At 40.9% G+C, this 20,381-nt stretch overlaps 1 protein-coding gene across 10 annotated transcripts in view; it reads left to right on the top strand.

Moving 5' to 3' along the window:
• The window catches only part of LOC131366248 (basement membrane-specific heparan sulfate proteoglycan core protein-like), a 102,434-nt gene that overhangs the window by 51,897 nt on the left and 30,156 nt on the right, over positions 1 to 20,381 (top strand). For 7 of the 10 annotated variants that reach the window (XM_058410530.1, XM_058410525.1, XM_058410528.1 and 4 more), the window contains 21 exons: positions 1,200 to 1,327; positions 1,405 to 1,488; positions 3,313 to 3,371; positions 3,633 to 3,700; positions 3,795 to 3,935; positions 4,024 to 4,215; positions 7,286 to 7,378; positions 7,461 to 7,550; positions 7,662 to 7,892; positions 8,034 to 8,147; positions 8,321 to 8,448; positions 8,889 to 8,975; positions 9,899 to 9,957; positions 10,108 to 10,272; positions 10,453 to 10,563; positions 11,916 to 12,016; positions 12,141 to 12,321; positions 16,105 to 16,164; positions 17,848 to 17,970; positions 19,883 to 20,044; positions 20,238 to 20,360. In XM_058410530.1, coding sequence (XP_058266513.1) covers positions 1,200 to 1,327; positions 1,405 to 1,488; positions 3,313 to 3,371; positions 3,633 to 3,700; positions 3,795 to 3,935; positions 4,024 to 4,215; positions 7,286 to 7,378; positions 7,461 to 7,550; positions 7,662 to 7,892; positions 8,034 to 8,147; positions 8,321 to 8,448; positions 8,889 to 8,975; positions 9,899 to 9,957; positions 10,108 to 10,272; positions 10,453 to 10,563; positions 11,916 to 12,016; positions 12,141 to 12,321; positions 16,105 to 16,164; positions 17,848 to 17,970; positions 19,883 to 20,044; positions 20,238 to 20,360 — 2,500 coding nt within the window. The remainder of the gene's footprint in view (positions 1 to 1,199; positions 1,328 to 1,404; positions 1,489 to 3,312; positions 3,372 to 3,632; positions 3,701 to 3,794; positions 3,936 to 4,023; positions 4,216 to 7,285; positions 7,379 to 7,460; positions 7,551 to 7,661; positions 7,893 to 8,033; positions 8,148 to 8,320; positions 8,449 to 8,888; positions 8,976 to 9,898; positions 9,958 to 10,107; positions 10,273 to 10,452; positions 10,564 to 11,915; positions 12,017 to 12,140; positions 12,322 to 16,104; positions 16,165 to 17,847; positions 17,971 to 19,882; positions 20,045 to 20,237; positions 20,361 to 20,381) is intronic. The other 3 variants (XM_058410529.1, XM_058410533.1, XM_058410524.1) reach the window with 2 other exon arrangements.

Genomic DNA, 20,381 nt, shown 5'->3' with positions numbered 1-20,381 from the left:
TCTCTCACACACACACACAGGCAGATGCAGGCACATACACACACTCTCTCTCACACACACACACACACAGGCAGATGCAGGCACACACATTCTCTCTCTCTCTCACACACACACAGGCAGATGCAGGCACACTCATACACTCTCTCTCACACACACACACACACACACACAGGCAGATGCAGGCACACACATACACATTCACTCACTTACACACAGGCAGACGCACACACTCACAACTATACAGACCCAGACACACAAACACTCTCTCTCTCTCTCTCTCTCTCTCACACATACACATACATACACACACACATACACACACATACATGCAGACACATTCACACAGACGCAAACACACATACACTCACTCACACATGCAGATGTGGATACACACACTCACTCACACACACACAAACACACTAGTGCCCATTCAGAGTGGATCTTTGTATCCTTTTCTAAGTAGCTGCCAGATTTATTGAAAAAGTGAAACCATTGAACTGAAATCTGTCTGTATTGTTACATTTTAAGTGTTAATCCTCCTCAGTTTACATCCGAGGTTTGTAAAAACGTACAAAAATCTGCTTAGTGAACAAAAATGGACTAATCATTTCTTCATTTCCTCTAAACCTCGTAAACAAAACATTCACTAATTTGCCAGTGAAAACTCTGAAACTGCCAGATTTACTGTTTCTGTTTCTTTTGCTCATTTAAATGTGAATTCTGGGTCTAGACATGATTCACCGTCTCAGATTTTGTCACTCTGTCACGCCCTGCACATGACCTCATGTTCAGTACGGAATAAAACACTTTTATAGGAGGAGCTAGTATAGGCAAATGTACATGGTTACCATAAACTTGAAGATGACTTCTTTTTTTTTTTAACGTCGTGTCTGGAAATGTTTTATTCCTCTTATTTGATATTAAATTCAAATCCTTGTATAGTAACACATCGATTACTTATTACTTCATTGATATTCTGTACCTTTTAAATGTTAAAGAATATCTTCTCACATGAAGCTTTAATCAAATGTTTGCCTATAATTTGAACACATTTTTTATTCGGTGTTAGTACTAGGTTTAATTATGAGGTGCATCCAACATTCATGTCCTTGAGAATAAGCTGTTGCTATGGAAATGATTGTTGCTATTAAATTAATTAGAATAAAACCTAATGTTTCGCCATGGTCTTCCGATTACAGCAATGCCAGCACAACACAGCTGGACCCAGATGTGAAAGATGTCGCATCGGTTTCTATGGTGATCCAGTGACTGGTGGTATACACGCCTGTAGGCCATGCCCTTGTTTTGGACCCGCCTCTGGAAGCAGGTAAATCTGATGTGTGCTTATGTTCATACATGAGCATGTGCTAGACTTCCCATGTTTTTTAATTCTGTCTTCCACAGCGAGACGAAATCTTGCTACTTGGACAGAGACGGCCAGCCTACTTGCAACTGTCCTGTCGGTTATACTGGAAGGCGCTGTGAGAGGTAAGCTAATCTAGTATTTAGGAAATGATGGGATTGTTTTTTTTCCGGCGTTCTGGAGATACTGAGTGGTCAAGCTTCATGTGGAGTGGTCATCCTCTCAAGCACCATGCTGTTTTGACCTCCTGCATCTCTCACTCTCTCTCTCTTTCTCTCTCGCTCTCTGTCCTACAATCATGATTGTGTGAACTCTATATAGAACCCAAGAACCCTAGCCATACTAGTCAAAATGTGAATGAACAAAATCTCAGAGAATCTTGTGATTATGTAATAAACCTTTCTATGGGCTCACATCTCTAACCTGGGACATTTTTAAAGGTCAGTTTGTGTTAACATACCATCTTCGACTATTGTTGAACAAAGCATAATTCGCTTTTATTGCTTGGCTGTCTTTTGCTTTAGACATCTTTTAGCCGCCTTTTTATTCTAATGCTCTTTTCTCTGGTTTAAAGCGTAAACATCTTTGAGGTTGTGAGGTAGTGAGGTTGCCTGTCATGTCGACGTCTAACAGAATTTGTCAGCATTTCAGATGCCCTGTTTGTGAAGCTCTGAGTGCCAAGGTCTGTTTAGTGTCAAGAAATTTGGTGTGAAGCACCTCTCTCTGATTATAGCCGTCAGTGAGAGTACCGACAACTGTGGAGACTTTTATCCAGAAGAACAGCTGGATAGAGTCTTCTCCAAGGAATGTGGTCATGTACTTTATGCCGGTGCTGATAAAAGGCAGGTGTTGGACAGGAGCCAGTATCACACTCTCTCTCTCTTGCTCTCTTCTCTCGCTCTCTCTCTTTCTCTCTCTTCCAATCTCAACCAGAAGATGTTCTTTTATGGCCTAAAGCTGCCACAAGAGCTCAAAATTTCCCACAAGATCTTACAAGCCAAAAGAGTACTCCTCTGGAGCACAGGGTCACAAACAACATAACCCTTGGCAAGACTTGAGGCTTTTCTTCGTAAACTTTCAGCCCTGAAACTTAACATCAGAGCTTCACAAGAACATGAACTGCTCGACTGCTGGCTGAACAGGCTGAAGGATAACACGTGAGACAGGAAGTGGGGACTGAGTAGCTTTGGGAAGCAGAAGAATTAACAAGAAAGTCTGAAAATAACAGGAAAGATTCAAGGTCATGACTGTTGTCTTCACTTACTTTCAAGAGCTCGACAAAATCAAGCATTCTTATTAAATCAAGTTCTTAAGGGGAAGGACTTCTGCTGTCAAGCCATTTATAGACTCCAGAAGGACAGTAGGCTCCAAAACAGACAGTTATAGGGCAGTAATGTTGCAACTTTACCTCAGGAAAATCTATACTTGGCCATAGGATGCCCAGTTAACATTATCCTGTATAAGAATGGGAAACCATGGAAAACAACTAGCAGCTAAATCCATTGGGTTGATGAACAGATGGACAGATGGACAGCTTCCTGTATTTCATAAGAACGTATTCAAAAGAAATGTCACCCAAAATCAAAGCCTAAATGCTACACTGAACTGGGTTACATTTTAAATTGCACCTCTCACAAGCTCAAACATTCATCTACCACATCAGCTAAGAATCCACATAAAGAAACTAGCAACAAATTGATTAATCACTTGGAAATAAATGACTGCCAATCCAAAAAAAAAAAAAAACCTCCTGTCTGTGCTTCCTGGTTCTTTCGTGTCTTTTCATTTCCCTCAGTGTTGCTTTGGTTAGCAGTTGACTACTAAGGTTTAATCAAAAGGTTAGGTTCTCAATCTGACACATGTAAAGAAGAGCCTTTGCAAATCTTTGTATATGTTCTAGTCTGAGTCTGGTTAGCCTCACTGTGCTGTTTTGTTCACTCCTACTCTAGGTGTTCCCCTGGATACACCGGCAATCCCGAACGTGGACAGAGCTGTACTCAGGGAAGCGGTATGGATTGCTTGTGCATGTATTTTTTTTTATTGTAGGACACAATTTCATAAAAAGACTGGATGCAAGTGCATTAAATCTTGCTAGTTAACCATTAGAACTCAATTTGCTTTTCAAGCAGCTTTGTTTCCTCTTTCATCAGTTTTCCTGCAATGTTTGACTCCTCTCCAAGAGAGTGTTTAAGATGAGCCAGATATTAATTAGGGCTATAAAATCTTGCGTATTTGTGGCTCAGATTGAACAGAGAGTTCCTTTTTGCAGGTCAATGCCAAAACTGCGACCAGCGAGGAAGCGAAGGCTGCACTTCAGATGGGATCTGCCGCTGCAAGGCACGTACACATAATGATACAAACACCTTTCAGCATACCCTTTGTGCAGCCAAGACGGGGATTTTATGTTTCTTTGTGTGTTCTCAATGTGCAGATGAAAGTGGAGGGTCCTTCATGTTCCAGCTGCAAGCCTGGCAACTTCCACCTCAGCTCTGCCAGCAAAGATGGCTGCCTGGCGTGCTTCTGCATGGGAGTCACTCAGCAGTGCTCCAGCTCATCCTTGTACAGAGATTTCGTAAGGCCTGCAGACATGCTTTCATGATTTTTACCGAACTTGTGAATATCTGAACACCGTTAAGATCGGATTTTTCACTCATCCTTAGATCACCACCACGTTTGCCCCAGGAAACACCCAAGGCTTCGCTCTTGTGAACCGGCAACGCACCAACCGCATCACCAACGGCTTTTCGGTGGAGTTGTCCACAGACGGAACGCAGCTTTCATTCACTAACTTCGACCATCACAGCCAGGAGCCTCACTTCTGGCAGCTGCCATCCAGCTACCAGGGAGATAAGGTACAGTCTAGTGGGTTTAGTCTTTACACACTGCACACTTCCAATTTGTTCACAGAAGTCGGTTATCTTTCTCGCTCTTCTACTTCTTCTTTCCTGATTCTCTGTGCTTAGAGTTGCTTTCCTTTTCTTGTTCAGCCTCGATGATCTTGTCGACGGCTGAAAGCAGAGTATTTTGGACTTTTTGTAGAAACCGGTGCTTCATTTTAACTAATGGTTACTACAGACTAATGTTGGTGCAAAGAGCTGGTCTGGTAAAGCTTTAATAGATTATTGTAATCTGATTTAAAAACCTGGGTGAAGACCTAAACAAAAAACAAACAAAGCTGTTTTGAGCTTTGAGAAGGAAGATCACTCCAACATTGTGGAGCCAATAGTTGGCTAGAATTTGGGGAAGTGACGGCTCAGTGGTTAAGATGTTGGTCTAATGATCTGAAGTCAATTCAATGCGCATTCAAATCACAGGTCCACCAAGCTGCCTCCTTTGGGCCCTTGAGCAAGGCCCTTAACCCTCATTTGCTCAGTTGTATGTAAAGGAAAAATTAGATAAATATGAGTCGCTCTGGATAAGGACGTTTGCTAAATGTAGAATGTAAAAAACAAAACTGTGAGATCTTTCCTCTTTTGGTTCTGAATGTTTCTATATTTACACATCCATTTCTGCACTTTATAGAAGCAGACTCCCATTAAACGAATGAAACGCTCCCGCAAGGTAAAGCAGAATGAGCGGAATGCGTGTTTCAAGTTTTGCACTGACTTGATGTGGTATTTCTTGAAACAATTGTGGTGGAGTAACTTGGATAAACAAAGGCATATGTCTTACTCATGTGTGTGAAACAAATAACTATAATTTTAAAGGCTAATGACACAGCAGGATTTTACTAGTCAGGCTAACGCTAGTTAAATTAAATGCTGTTTCAATAGTAAATTAGCTTATGGGGCAGTCAACAGCAACTTTTAAGCATTTTATGCAGGAGCTCCTCATTTTAATATCACACTTAAAGCTGTCAATCATAAATACAGCAATGGGGTTATTTATTTTTTGCAATAAAATTGATAAATAGGCCAATTGATATGTGTCTCTGGAACGACTGACAGAGATTTCCCCCAATCTCATATTATTGATTATTTGGTCAGTGCTTTTGTTTCAACTTCTTGCTTAAATGATTGGAGGACTGCAACAGTATCCATTGGATTCCTGTATAGATTACAGGAAGGATGACTATGCATTGCTTACTGAGAAAAGGAAAATGCAAGAAAAAAAAATTAGATCAGCCCAAAACCTACGAGTGTCGTCATGATGTCTAGGGTTGGCTAGAGACGAAATGTTTGTCTTTGTTGCCTGCTGGACTTGATAGCATGCACAGTGTCATATGTTCAGGTGTGAAAACACTTTGCATGAAGAAACGTTAGGTAATGGATAAAGTAATAAATTACGAGCAAGACAGCGCCCTTTATGACATAAGAATGTCCCAAACCCGGAGGAGCACTTGTGGAGTTGCTTGGTGTCTTGGTGCATCCCCTGAGTTTAAGCACAGTTCTGCATGTTTTTATTTGTGCACGCCATTGGACGTCCTTCGATTTCTGACCTTGGCTGTCCAATTTTCATTTTTCTGACTCCTGGGTATCTCTGGTTTCTATTGTTCATTTTTCTTCCACCCACTTTCCCAAAGTCATCCAGCAACGATATGCGTAAACTCGACAACGAAATCTGGGAGCTCATCAGCAACTTCTCACAGGGCCCACCTGCCTCGTTGTTCTCATCATCCTCCAGTTCTACTTCCTCCTTTCCAGCCAGAACCTCTAATTCGGAGGGTCGTTCAGATGCACGTGCCCCCATTCCTCCTTTACCTCCTTCAGGCTTACAAGAATCTGTGTGGGCTTCTGGGCCCCACCCTGGTGCACCAGGCCATTCCCCCCACCTTATCCCAGTCAAGGTACTGAATAGTGGTTGCCACCATTGGTTCCCATTAACGCAGTTTAGCTATTTATGTAATTAGATGCAATTAGATTGCTCTACATTGGGTTGATGCTGGTTTGGGATGTTGGTCTTACTAACAGGATAAGCTCAGAAAAAACGCAGTGGAACCTACCAATGCTGCCCCGCCTGGCTCCTCCAACAAGGTAGTTGTCTATGGCATCATGTCAATGAAATGCTTGGGAAAGTACCACCCTCGGGAGGAGCAGCTAACCTTAGCATGGTCACCAAGTCTTTCTGATCATTGAATCAAGCCATTGAATCATGAGTTAATTTTTAACAAAATGTGCTATTGCTGTAAAGCATTTGGTTAATCAGTTGCTAGCCTTCAGATTGTGAGAAGGTACACAAAGGTTGCTCCCTCTCGGTGACCTTAGGGTGGTTCTTGTCTCTACATTTTTCCTGGAATGCACACCAGGAGTAACTCTAAGAGTGATACTTTGTATTCAGCCAAAATAAACACCAGTAAGCAGCTTAGGCATTTTAATTTAACAAACATTATGTGTTTTATTGGAGTCGATTAGCCGTTAAGAAACTGAAAGCCTGTTCTCTGATGATCTGCTTTGCCTTGCTATCCTGCAATGCTTTTCTTTTTCTTCTTCTTTCTGTCTGTCATCTACTCATGTTCTGGTACCTTTTAATCTCCATGTGCTCCAGTACTCTCTGGTCTACAAAGGTTTTAGCTTGCACCCAGAGGATGTGCTCTTCTGGAAACTTCCTGTGAAGTTTCTTGAGGACAAGGTAACTAGATTTAAGTTGATTTAAACTGCTACCACGTTTGCTCCAGATTTAAGCAATGATTCAGTGATTGTCATTTAAATATTTAAGAAACAGGATATAAACGTTTTTTTGAACGAAGTGGATTTTCACAAGTACCACATATCTCATACTCCTACAAATATTTTGCGAATTTATTTCTTCATAAATGAGGTCTAAATGGCATGAATGATATAGAAACCCTGATGTATGTTGTGTAAATATGAGCCACAGTTTCTCTTCCTCTTGAGTCATAGTGCTTTAACTTGACTGAAACAATGACAAACCCAGTCGTTCTTAATATTTAACCGTGATCATTTTCTTATTCTCCTTCGCCAGGTTCAAGCCTATGGAGGAAAGCTCAAGTACACCATCTCGTACGTGCCTGGGACGAGAGGCGCTCCAATAGAGGATGTTGACGTCCAGATTATTGTAAGTCTTTTTTTTTTTTTTTTAATTCAAAGAGTCATCTGTTTGAAAATGAATGACCTCACCACGGCATTCTTGGTTCCAGGGCAATGACCTCACCCTAGTGGCTCGACAGGACTGGAGAAGGGGGCCGGGGGCGAGAGAAACCCGTCAGTTTCAGTTTATATTCAGAGAGGTGAGACAAACCTTCTGTTTAAGACTCAGACTCCTGGGACGTATGTTATGAAAGGTACCGATTAAAGAAGTCTAAGGAGAAATCACTGACAGGGTGTGTTACTCTGTGCAGGAGTACTGGCAGCGTCCTGATGGCATGCCCGCCACTCGGGAACACCTGCTGATGGTGCTGGCTGACCTGGATGACATCCTGATTCGAGCCTCTTACCACACCGTCTTGCGCTCGTCTAGCATCTCGGGGGTCAGCATGGAGATCGCCGTGCCGCATTATACTGGCCTGGATCGAGCTCTGGATGTGGAGCAGTGCCATTGCCCGCCTGGGTATCAGGGCCTGTCCTGTCAGGTATGAATTCTGCCAAGCCATAGCGATAGTGCTAGATTGATTAACACCTGAATTTCACACATCAATGTGATAAGTTCGCTGAAAACTGTTGTGTCTTAGTTTTTTGACACGATTCTGACCTTCTGGGGTGGTGTGTTTTAGGACTGCGCTTCAGGCTACACCCGCACAGGAGGTGGACTCTACCTTGGCCACTGTGAGCTGTGTGAATGTAACGGTCATTCTGACTCCTGCCACCCAGAGACCGGCACCTGCACGGTACCATACATCCATAGCAGTCATCATTCTAGCATCCATCTGTAGAGTCTGTTGACTTTTTTCTAGATATTCTGAAATGTTAAACTACAACTGTAGTGGTATAAATGTTGAAAAAAGATTCATTAGGTTGCTGCTTTCCACTGAGGATCCTCTCTCTCTCACCGTGTTGACAGAGCTGCCAGCATAACACCATGGGTGACATGTGTGAGCAGTGTGCTGCTGGATTCTTTGGAGACGCCAGCGCCGGAACCCCAGAAGACTGTCAGCCCTGTGCCTGTCCCCATACTGACCCCGAGAACCAGTGAGGCTTATAAATAAAACACTATTACGTTTAATATTTTTGTGTCAGCCTGGGAACTCCAGGTTTTTCTGATGAAACTGAAGGTAAAGGTGTAGCATTTTCAAATCTGGTTTCCTCCAAAAGTGAAAAAGGAGGCCTTGGTGCATTTTGGACATTTTGACAGCAGACACCTGATTACAGCCTGAGCTGCTTAGTGGCACAGTGACAGCTGATGGGTTTTCCTAGACCACTGTGCATAAAGCTCTGTGCCATTGCATGAAAAGATATAGTTCTTGGCATTTTTAAACCGGCTAAAATTGCATTATAACTCTTGGAGAATGGTGTTATACAGTATACTGATACTGACTGGAGCTCTTCCACTTGCACTGAATATTGGGAAATATACGACAGAACTGAGTGCTGGTATGAGCAGTTTATGGAAAGTGTTTAATTTTGTTTAGATTCTCGCCCACTTGTGAGAGTCTGGGTAACGGAGACTACCAGTGTACAGCCTGTCAGCCGGGCTACACGGGCCAGTACTGTGAGCGGTAAGCTGAAACACTCTTACTCCTTGTGAGTGTGTGAGTGAGTGTGTGAGTGAGTGTGTGAGTGAGTGTGTGAGTGAGTGTGTGAGTGAGTGTGTGAGTGAGTGTGTGAGTGAGTGTGTGAGTGAGTGTGTGAGTGAGTGTGTGAGTGAGTGTGTGAGTGTGTGAGTGTGTGAGTGAGTGAGTGTGTGAGTGAGTGTGTGAGTGAGTGTGTGAGTGAGTGTGTGAGTGAGTGTGTGAGTGAGTGTGTGAGTGAGTGTGTGAGTGAGTGTGTGAGTGAGTGTGTGAGTGAGTGAGTGAGTGAGTGAGTGAGTGAGTGTGTGAGTGAGTGTGCCCATGCAAGTGCGTGTGTATGCCTATGCTAGAGTGTTTGTGTATGTGTGGTGTTTGGGTGGGTGGGTGTGTGTGAGTGAGAGTGTGTGTGCATCCATGCAAGTACGTGTGTATGCCTATGCTAGAGTGTTTGCGTGTGTATGGTGTTTGGTTGGATGTGTGTGTGAGTGTGTGTGCATCCATGCAAGTGTGTGTTTATGCCTATGCTAGAGAGTTTGCGTTTGTGTGGTGTTTGGTTGGTTGGGTGTGTGTGTGTGAGCATCCATGCAAGTGCGTGTGTATGCCTATGCTAGTTTGTTTGTGTGTGTGTGTGTGTGGTGTTTGGTTGGTTGTGTGTGTGGGGGGTGCTTGTTTTGGTTATGTGTGTGTGTGTGTGTGTGTTTGTGTGTGTCCATGCAAGTGCATGTTTATGCCTGTGCTAGTGTGTTTGTGTATGTCTGGTGTTTGTTTTGTTGTGCGTGTGTGTGGTGCTTGTTTGGTTGTGCGTGTGTGTGTGTGCGCTTGGGTGTGTGTGTGGCATGTGTTTGGGTGGGTGGGTGTGTGTGTGTGTGGTTTTCTTTGGCTCTAAGTCAGCTGTGTCACATTTTAAACAGCTGTGCACCTGGATATGTTGGAAATCCACAACAGAGGGTCAAATGCCGGCCATACAACGGTGAGTGAGTTCCTTACAGCAGACAAACATAAATGTAGTTTCATTACTTTTCTTTGGTTCTATTCAGCTCCTTCCATCGTGTTGCATAAGTAGTTATCCTTTTAAACTCATGTAATTATGGAGATTTACGGTGTGCTTGTTTTTGGACAGCAGATGCCTCTCTGTTGGTGAGGGTGTACCCTGAACGGGTGCAGGTATCTCCGGGCAGCTCGGTCACCCTCAGGTGCCAGGGATCTGGACCTCCGCCTCTCTATTTCTACTGGACACGTGATGACGGCCGTCCCATCTCTAGCTCAGCCGAGAGACGCAGACAAGGTACTGCTGTCGTGAGCTGGACCAAAATATCATGATAGCTAAAAGCATTTATTTTTAGTTGCTCATGTAAGAGTCTCTTTGAGGAAATGACTGAATCAGGTCACTGATTAATAAGCACTTATTATTCTGCATTTGCCAGCAAGTACATTTGCACTAATAAGGTGCACTGCTGATTTACAGGAGAAGAGTTGCATTTCTCCAGTGTGCAGCCTTCTGATGCTGGCGTATACACATGCACCTGCCGAAACCAGCTCAACACCAACCGCAGCCGAGCTGAGATCATCATAACAGGTAAGACTGAGAGTTAAATACACTATGCCTGACTGATACATTACTCTCAGATTTCTCTAGATCTTAGGAACATGGAGTAATTGGCACTGGAATTTAAAACTGTCCTTTCAGTCAAAGTAAGAAAGAAATAAGCTGAGCCTCTTAGTATTTTCTCTATTTTAAGTTTTCTAGAGGTGTACTGTTTCTTCTGCAGTTGTGTGCATCTGCCTAGCTACTGAAACATTTTGTTTCTCCGAATAATAAGAAAGGAACCTTTTAAACCATGTGGCCCACTACACTGTTTCACCTCTATAAAGAGAGTAAAAATTGCCCAATTCTACCTCCATGTTACTTAAAATCACCCACTTCTACCTCCATAAGAAGAAAAATCACCCACCTCCACCTCCATAAAAGAAAAAAATCAGCCATTTCCACCACCCTCAGGAGAATAATGACGTATATCAACCTCCACAAGAAGAAAAATCACCCACTTCCATGAGAGGAAAAATCACCTACTTCCACCTCCATGAAAGGAAAAATCACCCACTTCCACCTCCATGAGCGAAAAAAAATCACCAGTTCCAGCTCCACTAGAGAAAAAATCACCTACTTCCACCTCCATGAAAGGAAAAATCACCTACTTCCACCTCCATGAAAGGAAAAATCACCTACTTCCACCTCCATGAAAGGAAAAATCACCTACTTCCACCTCCATGAAAGGAAAAATCACCTACTTCCACCTCCATGAAAGGAAAAATCACCTACTTCCACCTCCATGAAAGGAAAAATCACCTACTTCCACCTCCATGAAAGGAAAAATCACCTACTTCCACCCCCATGAGAGGAAAAATTACTCATGTCCACCTTTGAGAGGAAAAATTACTCATGTCCACCTTTGAGAGGAAAAAAACACCTACTTCCACCACCATGAAAGGAAAAGTCACCCACTTAAACCTTCATGAGAGGAAAAATTACTCATGTCCACCTTTATGAGAGGAAAAATCACCTACTTCCACCTCCATGAGAGGAAAAATGACTCATTTCAATCTTTATGAGAGGAAAAGCACCCATTTTCTTTCCATGACATTAAAAATTGAGACAAACATGAAGAGTGCAAACCAACATCTCAACATTTTATTGATACTTCAATTCTGCACTTAATGAGTAGAAGCTTTGTTATTTTCTCAGTGTTTCTCAATTGCAGTTAAGGATTTACTGATTTAATTATTACATAGCTGATGCGTAAAAAGAAGCTTTTATAGGAAACCTGTGTGTTTGATTCTTGTCCTGTTACATTATTCTAATTCAGCAGAAGTGAATTTAACTCTAAATAAATCTACGGTCTCTAATCATACATCCTCGCTTCCTTCTAGCTTCTCCACCCAAACCTATCGAGGTGTTCATTGAGGAGCCGAAATCCCAGAGTGTGATCCCAGGAGCTACAGTGAACTTCATCTGCACAGCCAAGAGCAGAGTAAGGCTTTTCCTGCATTTTAACACCATTTCATATTTTACATTCAGACAAATTTGGGTTTTGTCTAGTTGCAGAAAGCAACCAGAGCAATTTGCTGTTCTTGATATTCTTGAACCTCACACAGCTCCCAGCATACACGCTTGTGTGGACACGTCAGGGCAGCGGCAAGCTCCCCGACCGCGCTATGGACTTCAACGGCATCCTCACCATCCGGAACGTTCGGCCCGAAGACGCCGGGGTCTACGTGTGCACCGGCTCCAACATGTTCGCAATGGATGAGGGCACCGCCGTCCTTTATGTCCCAGGTTCGTGACTGGCATCGCTCTCTTAGTCAAGATCCCTCACATTTCCCCTGTCAGTTTATCCTCCTGTGCATGACAGCTGCATGTTCTCTCTCTGCTCTCTGGTGGTGTTTGTTTTGTTGTTGTTTTTTTCCTTGCTTACCGATTTTCTGAAATGTCTCAGCTGTCTCTGCAACAGCATGGCTTATTTCTTTTTTTTTTTTCCCGCTTTTTGTCTCTTTTGACAATCAAGGAATGACTTTCTTGCTCTGGATCTTGATGTGATTTTTGTCTGTGCGTTTGCTAACTAATCAAACTGCCTCTGCTTCGTCTTGCTGCCTGCATCAACACTAGAAAACAATACAGCTTGTGAAAGATTGAGGGGGAAAAAAAATCAGTTATCAAATCAGTTCATTAGAACAATGAAGTTCGTGGCATTGATGAAATTCTACAAAATAATTTTCTTGAACGTTCTGTAATTTTCTTTGCTTGAACTGAATCACAAACTTGAACCAGCAGGAATTTACAGGCAGTCGAGGCACTAGAACGATATTCATCTATTTTCAAGTCAATTTTGTACTAAAATAATGATAGACCTGGTACATAGGTGTGTATTCCTTTGAAAATCAGAAAACCTCTGGAGCTTTAGAACACATTTTTATAGACTTTTGAAATAATCCAGTATTATATAAACCTTTCACACTGTTACTCTTCTTAGGCATTTTCATAATCACATAAATGCCAGTGTTTGAGCATTTAAGGAAAATTGATCCTTAAATTGCAGCTTAGCATATGTACAATACAAGGTCTTCTATTATTATTATTATTATTATTATTATTATTATTATTATTATTATTATTATTATGGTGCATTTATGAGATATCTAAATGCAAAATAATTAAATGTGCTGGATCATGTTCTATTTTTTAAGATGCTTAATAATAAGCATAGAAAATTGTTCTTCATTACAGCAACATATTGGCAAAATACTAGACTCCTTGCCATTTTATGTGTGTATGTATATATATATTTTTTAAGTTGCATTTATTCAATCATATGTCATATGATATGGATAAAATGATAAAGTGAGCTGGTGGTCATAACTGCAAATGAGTGCTTGGGCAACTTGTCCTTTAAATAATGGGAATGTTTTCTGTATTTAAAAAATAAAAAAAATTTAACCAGAAAAATAATAGGATGCAGCATAATAGGCAACCTCAGAACATGTATTAAATACACACTAATATTATCATCCCTTGAAAGACCTTGACAATGTATCTTAATTTATCGGTATCTTAATCAGAGGCTTCTTGATATTATAGGCAACCTCAGAGCATGTATGTGCATAACTTTGCTTTAAAAGTTGATGTAACTTTTCATTTCAAGCTGCCAGCTCTGGATACAGCTCCGAGGCTTCATTTCGATTCACAAATCCTTTGCATATAGCCTGTTGCTGATGGATAGTGGTGATATAACCATGGTGTCCGGTTCCTTGCTGCTAGTGTGTGTCTTTATGTGGTGGTGGTGGTGGTGGAGGTGTTTTCACTATCCGGTGTTTGTACTGGGGCTTTTGGGGTGACCTTGCAAGCTGTCATTTATCTTGAGGAGGATTAATGAGGATAGCTCATAGATCTCTGGACAATCGCTGTGTAAATCTACTGGCCAGGAGGACTGCAACCCTTTCAACTCAATGGAAACCACATGATTACTGTTTTGTACAAACTGGAATGAATGTTTTTTGTTTTTTGTTTTTAAATGGTGCTATGTCCAATGCAACAGGACAAAACAATATTCATATCCGCTCTTTCTCATTTCATACCATGCTATTTGTATCACGAAGCTTTTTAATATCTACATTCCAGTTCTTTGTGTCATTTCAATAAAATGATGATTATCATACCAGGAGGAAGATTATAGTATGGATAAATAGATGAATAAAAGGAAGTAAATCTCTTCTATCTTTTTATACAATAATTTGCTCTAGTTATATTTGGGGCCATATTTATTTTTTAATGTTACTTTGATTTATAATGTTTTTATATATTCATTTTTGTTCTTTTAGATTGTTTCTGATTTTAAGTTGGTCTGGTGCTTTTTATTATTCTCTTCTATTGACTATTTTGTCACAGATAAATTGTGTGTAATTTTGTATGGAAAAGAAATGTTCTGATGCTTTAATTTACAAAACAAAACCAAAAAAAAAAAGTCAAATTCCAGTGTGTTTTATTTATCTAATCTGTGAAATAAATGAAAAAAAAAAAAAGTATATTATGCCACCTGAGCACACTACATTAAAACAAATATAAAAATGAATGATGTTGAAGTCAGAGGTTTGTATTTTGACTAGATCAGTCACAAGCTGTATTAATAGAAAGTGTGTGTGTGCATGTGTGTGAAAGCTTGTGTATAGGTCATTTTGTACTAATCTGCATGTTTTTTTATAATATTGAACGTTCAGTGTGCGCTCTTTCTCTACTTTCATCACCAGCCAGTTTTCTCTTGCTTTTTTTTACTGTATGTACATGTATGTATCTTTGTATGTACATTTTATGTAATCTAATTTGACTTCCAATCCACAGGAATATTTTTTTGTTTTCCCAAATACACAGCTTTCTCCACATGTCTGAATAACGGTCATATTTGAAAGATTTGTTTTGACCTACCACTATTTCAATCACTAGCTTAACGTCATAAATATGCCTCCTTCTTGCTGAAAGCAGGCCTATAATGCTTTTCGCTAGAAGAAGGTTACAAAACATGACGCGTAGAAAAACATATTTCACTCCGACTGAGCAAGTTGGTTTTGAATGCTAACAATAGCTAACCGTTTCATTATTGTTCATTTTAACATTTAGATTTGTGTCAACATATCATGTATACAAGTCATATATATTTGTTAGCAGGCTAATGAATATATATGTGTCCATTTATATATGCACGGCACAGCATATATAAATGGCTAGCTAGCATAATTTAGTGCTTCAAGACTTCTTTTAACAGATGAGAACACTACCTGTACTTTTGTGGACGCTAGTCTGCCTTAAATCTGAGGTCCGAGTAGTCATTTAGGTGAACTGTGGTTGTGTTTGTTATTGGATTGACGATACTGCTAAAATGACATTGGCTGATGTAAAATTTCATTTTGTTCTTCGTCTTTTCAGCTAATAACTTTTGAACAAAATGTGTTCGCTAAAATAATCCTCCCTTGGCGGCAGAGAACAGTGCATACGAGTCTGTGTGATATATAGTGATATATGCAGCGTGGATGTACATCCCAATTCACGATGCATGCACATTTGCAAATAGCATCAATACATACAATTCGTATAGTTTATAGATATTAACTCATAGATAAAGTCATATTAGAATCTATGACGACCAAGACCATCTGTCAAAACGCGCATAGTCTTATTTCGGACCAATCGTGAAATCATTTAAAATCATTGCAATGTATAAACAACTGAACGGAAAACACCAATTCTTGTGAGGAACTTGGTTTAAAAAAGTACTCGGCTAACTGCTGAAAAAGTGTACATTTTATCTATGTATTGTATGACTGTATACAAATACAATATTATGTATCTCATCTACTAAAGATTTTTTAAAGTTTTCTTGTTGAGTGCACAACTGACCTTTTTAAAATAAATTTGAAAAATAATGCAGTACAATTGAGATTTCGCTGCTGAGCCAAACAGCTTGGGTCAAAGCTCTTGGATGATTAGGAGGACACCAGAGCCCGTTTATTTTCCTCTTCCCTCTTGCTCTGGAGACTTACCTCTCGGTGTTTACGTGTCCACCATTTACAGACGGAACTAAGGCTGCGATGTTTTACACAGCCTATGAAATGTTTGAAGGACATAGACAGCGTAAGTCCCCGTGCTGTGATCTCCAGCCCATGCTCCAGTACTGGGCTTTCTCTCTGTCACTCTACATTTCTCTTGCATGTATTAGTCATCATTAGCATGAATCATCTAGCTCAAGTAATGCCAATGCAAGCTCGGTTCACCATACAAGTCCAGGTTAATGAGTTGGGACAATAAAGTATTACAACTTGTGCATTAATATAAACTTAAGATTGGCCTTGCAGCCTGAATTAGTGCCAGAGCTGCTGTTATAGCAAATTGATCAATGCCATCCCTTCTGACCAATCAGATTTCAGAATATATAACTATTTTATAGTTCCTTGTTCCCAAAGATGACCGACTTGTTGGCTTGCAGATACTGTGATTACTTGATCTTATTAAGCTTTTGGCTGTTACTGGTCCAATAAGGTTGCATGACTCTGCCACTGGGAGATTCCTCTCTGTTTTTTTTTTTTGTTTGTTTTTCTGGAATATGTTTTTTTTGGAACATTTAACATCGGGTACTTACCAAGATACTGTACAAGATCTTGATCATTAGAAGTAAATTAGATACATGGGTTATTGTAGGTAATACATGTTCACTCACAACCTCTTGTCTTGTAGTTACAAGGGAAACTAATTGGGTTCTTTGGATAGTTGTTAGCTTTTTTATAGACTCTACTCAGAATATGTCGCCACTGATACATTTGTAGGAACTATCATTCTGCCTTGAATAAAGGAGAGGAGTCTCTCATTCACTTTGCACTTTGCTTGACAATGCTTTACACATCCCAGATGCAAAAAATAGCACAACCACCATCATGCTTCAAACATCATCTCCATCTACAGTTCACCATCATCTCCAAAGACTTTGTGTACACAAGCAGCATTCTGAGCTTGGCTGAAACATTCCAAAGACTATTCAAATCTCTTTTTTATAAATGATTGAAGCCCATCCTTCTCAAAGTTCTGAACACACAGGTTAGGATTTTATAGGATGTTTAAAATGTGGAATTGCCATATGGTGAGTATACTATTCACTGAAACTGGTTTATCCCAAGATAAATCTAAAAAAAAGAAGAAGAAGAAGCAATTTAGCCAAAGTGTGTGTATTAATCAACCCACTGGCTGTTACAGAGATTACACAGGCCCATAGTCCTACTCCTCCATCTGTGAAAGGTCTACTTCTTTAGCTATGCTGTGTCAGAATTCCAGCAGATGGAGTCTGGGGCTCAATGCCCAGCCGTGCTGGCACAGATTGCAGGCTGGCAGCAAGGCCCTCATCCTGCCTGTCACTTCTCATCTTGGTCATCTTCATTCAGACTTGTTGGTCAGCCAGACATGCACAAGCCACATGTTTACACAATTATCAACCGATTATGGAAGTAGTCACCATGTGAGGCATGTAAATAGCAAAGAGAGAGATTCAACAGAAGACTTGACTCAGTCTTTCCTCCATCAGCTTTACTCTAAAAATAAGAATTTTCATCATTATTTGCCTGTCTTGGATAAGTTCTGGGTGGTCATTTACAACCCGTCATTTTTCATTTAATATATTGCTTCTAGTTGTAGGCATGACAACTATCAACAACAGGAGAATTACCACCTCCCAAAGTCTTCAAACAGTATTAGGGTCAACTGAATTATCTCATTACTTCTGATTTTACTGAGGTAAATATGAGATTAACTGGTCTTTGCTCGCTTTAGCTGGCGAAGTAATGAAGCCCACAGTCACGATCCACCCAACAGTCCTGACTGTCCAACAGGGCCAACGCGCCGAGTTCCGTTGCACCGCCACTGGCAGCCCAGCACCTTCAGTTGAGTGGACAGGTAAGTATTAATATAATATTGATATACCCATACTGCTCAACTAAAGTACAAGATTGGAATAGGAATGCTCAAGATATGCAGGATAAGCAGGATATGCAGGATGCTGAAGCATGGAGAGCTCAGTGTGGGGCACTTGTCTAGTTCTGAACCGGCATGCATAGATAAAATGGGGCAGAATCCAGATCTGTAGACAAAAGCCAGTGCAGTGACCTCAGTAGTGGGGAGTCACTTGAGAGAGCACCAGGGTGTTATCAACCAGGTGAGCAGCAGTATTCTGAATGGACAAATGGCATATGAAAGGCGATAAGAAGCCAGATTGTAGTAGTCAAGACTGGAAATAAGGATTTGTAATACAGACATTTTTTGTAATCACTAATGATTGGTTATCTATACCTGTGTGATCTGGCGGTTAGTGAGATGTTGGGTTAAGGTTAAGTCAAGGTTGATGGTGTCCACCTTTGGCCAAAGTCAGATGTCTTGAGTCAGATGATGGAGAAATTGTTTTGCCAGTGTAGTAGTGAGTATAGAAGCTATAGATTTACTACCCTAAGGATTACTAAGACAAAGATTTACTACCTTGTACCAAGTGTGGACCAAAACTGCCCCATGGTGATCTCTTAACGCAAGTTGATGAACTGAAACCTCTCTGTGGTTTATTGATTGGAAGATAACACAAAAGACAGATTGTGAGTGTAGATCTTAAGGTGTAGGCAAGCAATAGTAAAGAAAAGGGTCTGGCGATTCACAAACTCAATGGTATTGATGGATACTGGGACTGATGAGGGCTGACTCTTTCTTTGTTCAGAGAAGAGATTTCCAGCTCTGTTTCTGGAGTGCCCAGTACCCCTTGTTCTGCATATTTTATTGTGTTTCTTATTTTAACACAACTGTGGTGTAAGTGACTAAGAAGATGAGTTTTGCTATACAGTGCCTGGCTTGGAATCCAATGGTTAGTTAGTCGGTGATGGGAAGATAGCTGTGAAGTAAATATCAAGCTCCAAGAATGTGAAAGAATGGAAGGAGGGAATCAAGACTCTGGACGGCAACATTATTGGTATTTAGAATGGGCTATATTTGGTAAGATTGATGGAACTGTAAAGAAGCGAGTGCAGCCAGGTTGGAGAAAGTTGTCAGGAGTTCTGTGTGATAGAAAAATTTCAGCAAGAATCAAGGGGAAGGTGTAAAAGACAGTGGTGAGACCGGCCATGCTGTATGGTTTAGAGGCAGTGTCACTGAGGAAGAGACAGGAGTCAGAGCTGGAGGTAGCAGAGCTGAAGATGTTGAGGTTCTCTTTTGGAGTGACAAGGTTGGACAGGAACGAGTATATCAGAGGGACAACTCATGTTGGACGTTTGGAGGACAAAGTTAGGGAGGCCAGATTAAGATGGTTTGGACATGTTCAGAGGAGGGAGAGTGAGTATATTGATAGGAGAATGTTGGACATGGAGCTGCCAGGAAAGAGGCAAAGAGGAAGGCCAAAGAGGAGGTATATGGATGTAATAAATGAGGATATGAAGCTAGTGGGTGCAAGTGTTGAGGATGCAGAAGGGAAGGGAAAAGCCGAATGAAGAAGAAGATGGAACTTTATAGTAATATGCTGATTATACACTGCTACTACTACCCATTTAAAATTATGTAAGTAACTAAAACCCTTGTAGACAGTCAATCAAGGAGAACCCAGCTTCACTGGGAACTGCTCGGAAGGGAGATTTGCTTATGTTGCTTTGGATGTGTGTTGCCAGAAAGCCAGAAAGTTTTTGACCAAATTGATTTGGAAAATAAAAACATTCATAATAATGTTTGTTATACACAGTTACACGAAGCTATGTTCAAGAAGATTTGAACTGCTTTGGAGTATGCAGTTTAGAGTTTGAATCACTAAGAAGTGATAATTCAGATTGTAACATTTCAGGAGGTCCAGGTAACCGTATGAGCAGCAGAGCCATCATCCGAGGTGGAGTTCTCACCTTCCCATCTGTGCAGCGTTCTGATGAGGGAGACTACACCTGTAGAGCCGTCAACACACATGGAGAGCATACAGCCCGGGCGGCCCTCTACGTCTACAGTTCACCTGGTACAAAATAAATATAGATTATAAACTTAGGTTTTCCCAGATGTTACTAATTTGTCATTATATGCTGCTAGCTGATCATCTACATCAGTCTAATTATTTAGACCTCAGAATAAACACAGTACCTAAATGTTTACTAGTAATAGGAGTCAAAAGACTCCTGCTGTGTGTAATTAATTGTTGTTTTTTCTTGTAGCTGGTGAAGTGGTGAAGCCCACAGTCACGATTCACCCATCTTCACTCAGAGCCCAAGTGGGCACACGTGTTGAATTCCACTGCACTGCCACTGGCAACCCTGCTCCTTCCATTGAATGGACAGGTAATGTGTTAGAGACACTAA

The sequence above is a fragment of the Hemibagrus wyckioides genome, linkage group LG15 (genome assembly GCF_019097595.1).
Source record: "Hemibagrus wyckioides isolate EC202008001 linkage group LG15, SWU_Hwy_1.0, whole genome shotgun sequence".
In the NCBI taxonomy this organism is placed as follows: Eukaryota; Metazoa; Chordata; class Actinopteri; order Siluriformes; family Bagridae; genus Hemibagrus; species Hemibagrus wyckioides.
The sequence above is the reverse complement of the archived record's forward strand: the minus strand, read 5'-3'. Positions and strand labels throughout refer to the sequence as shown.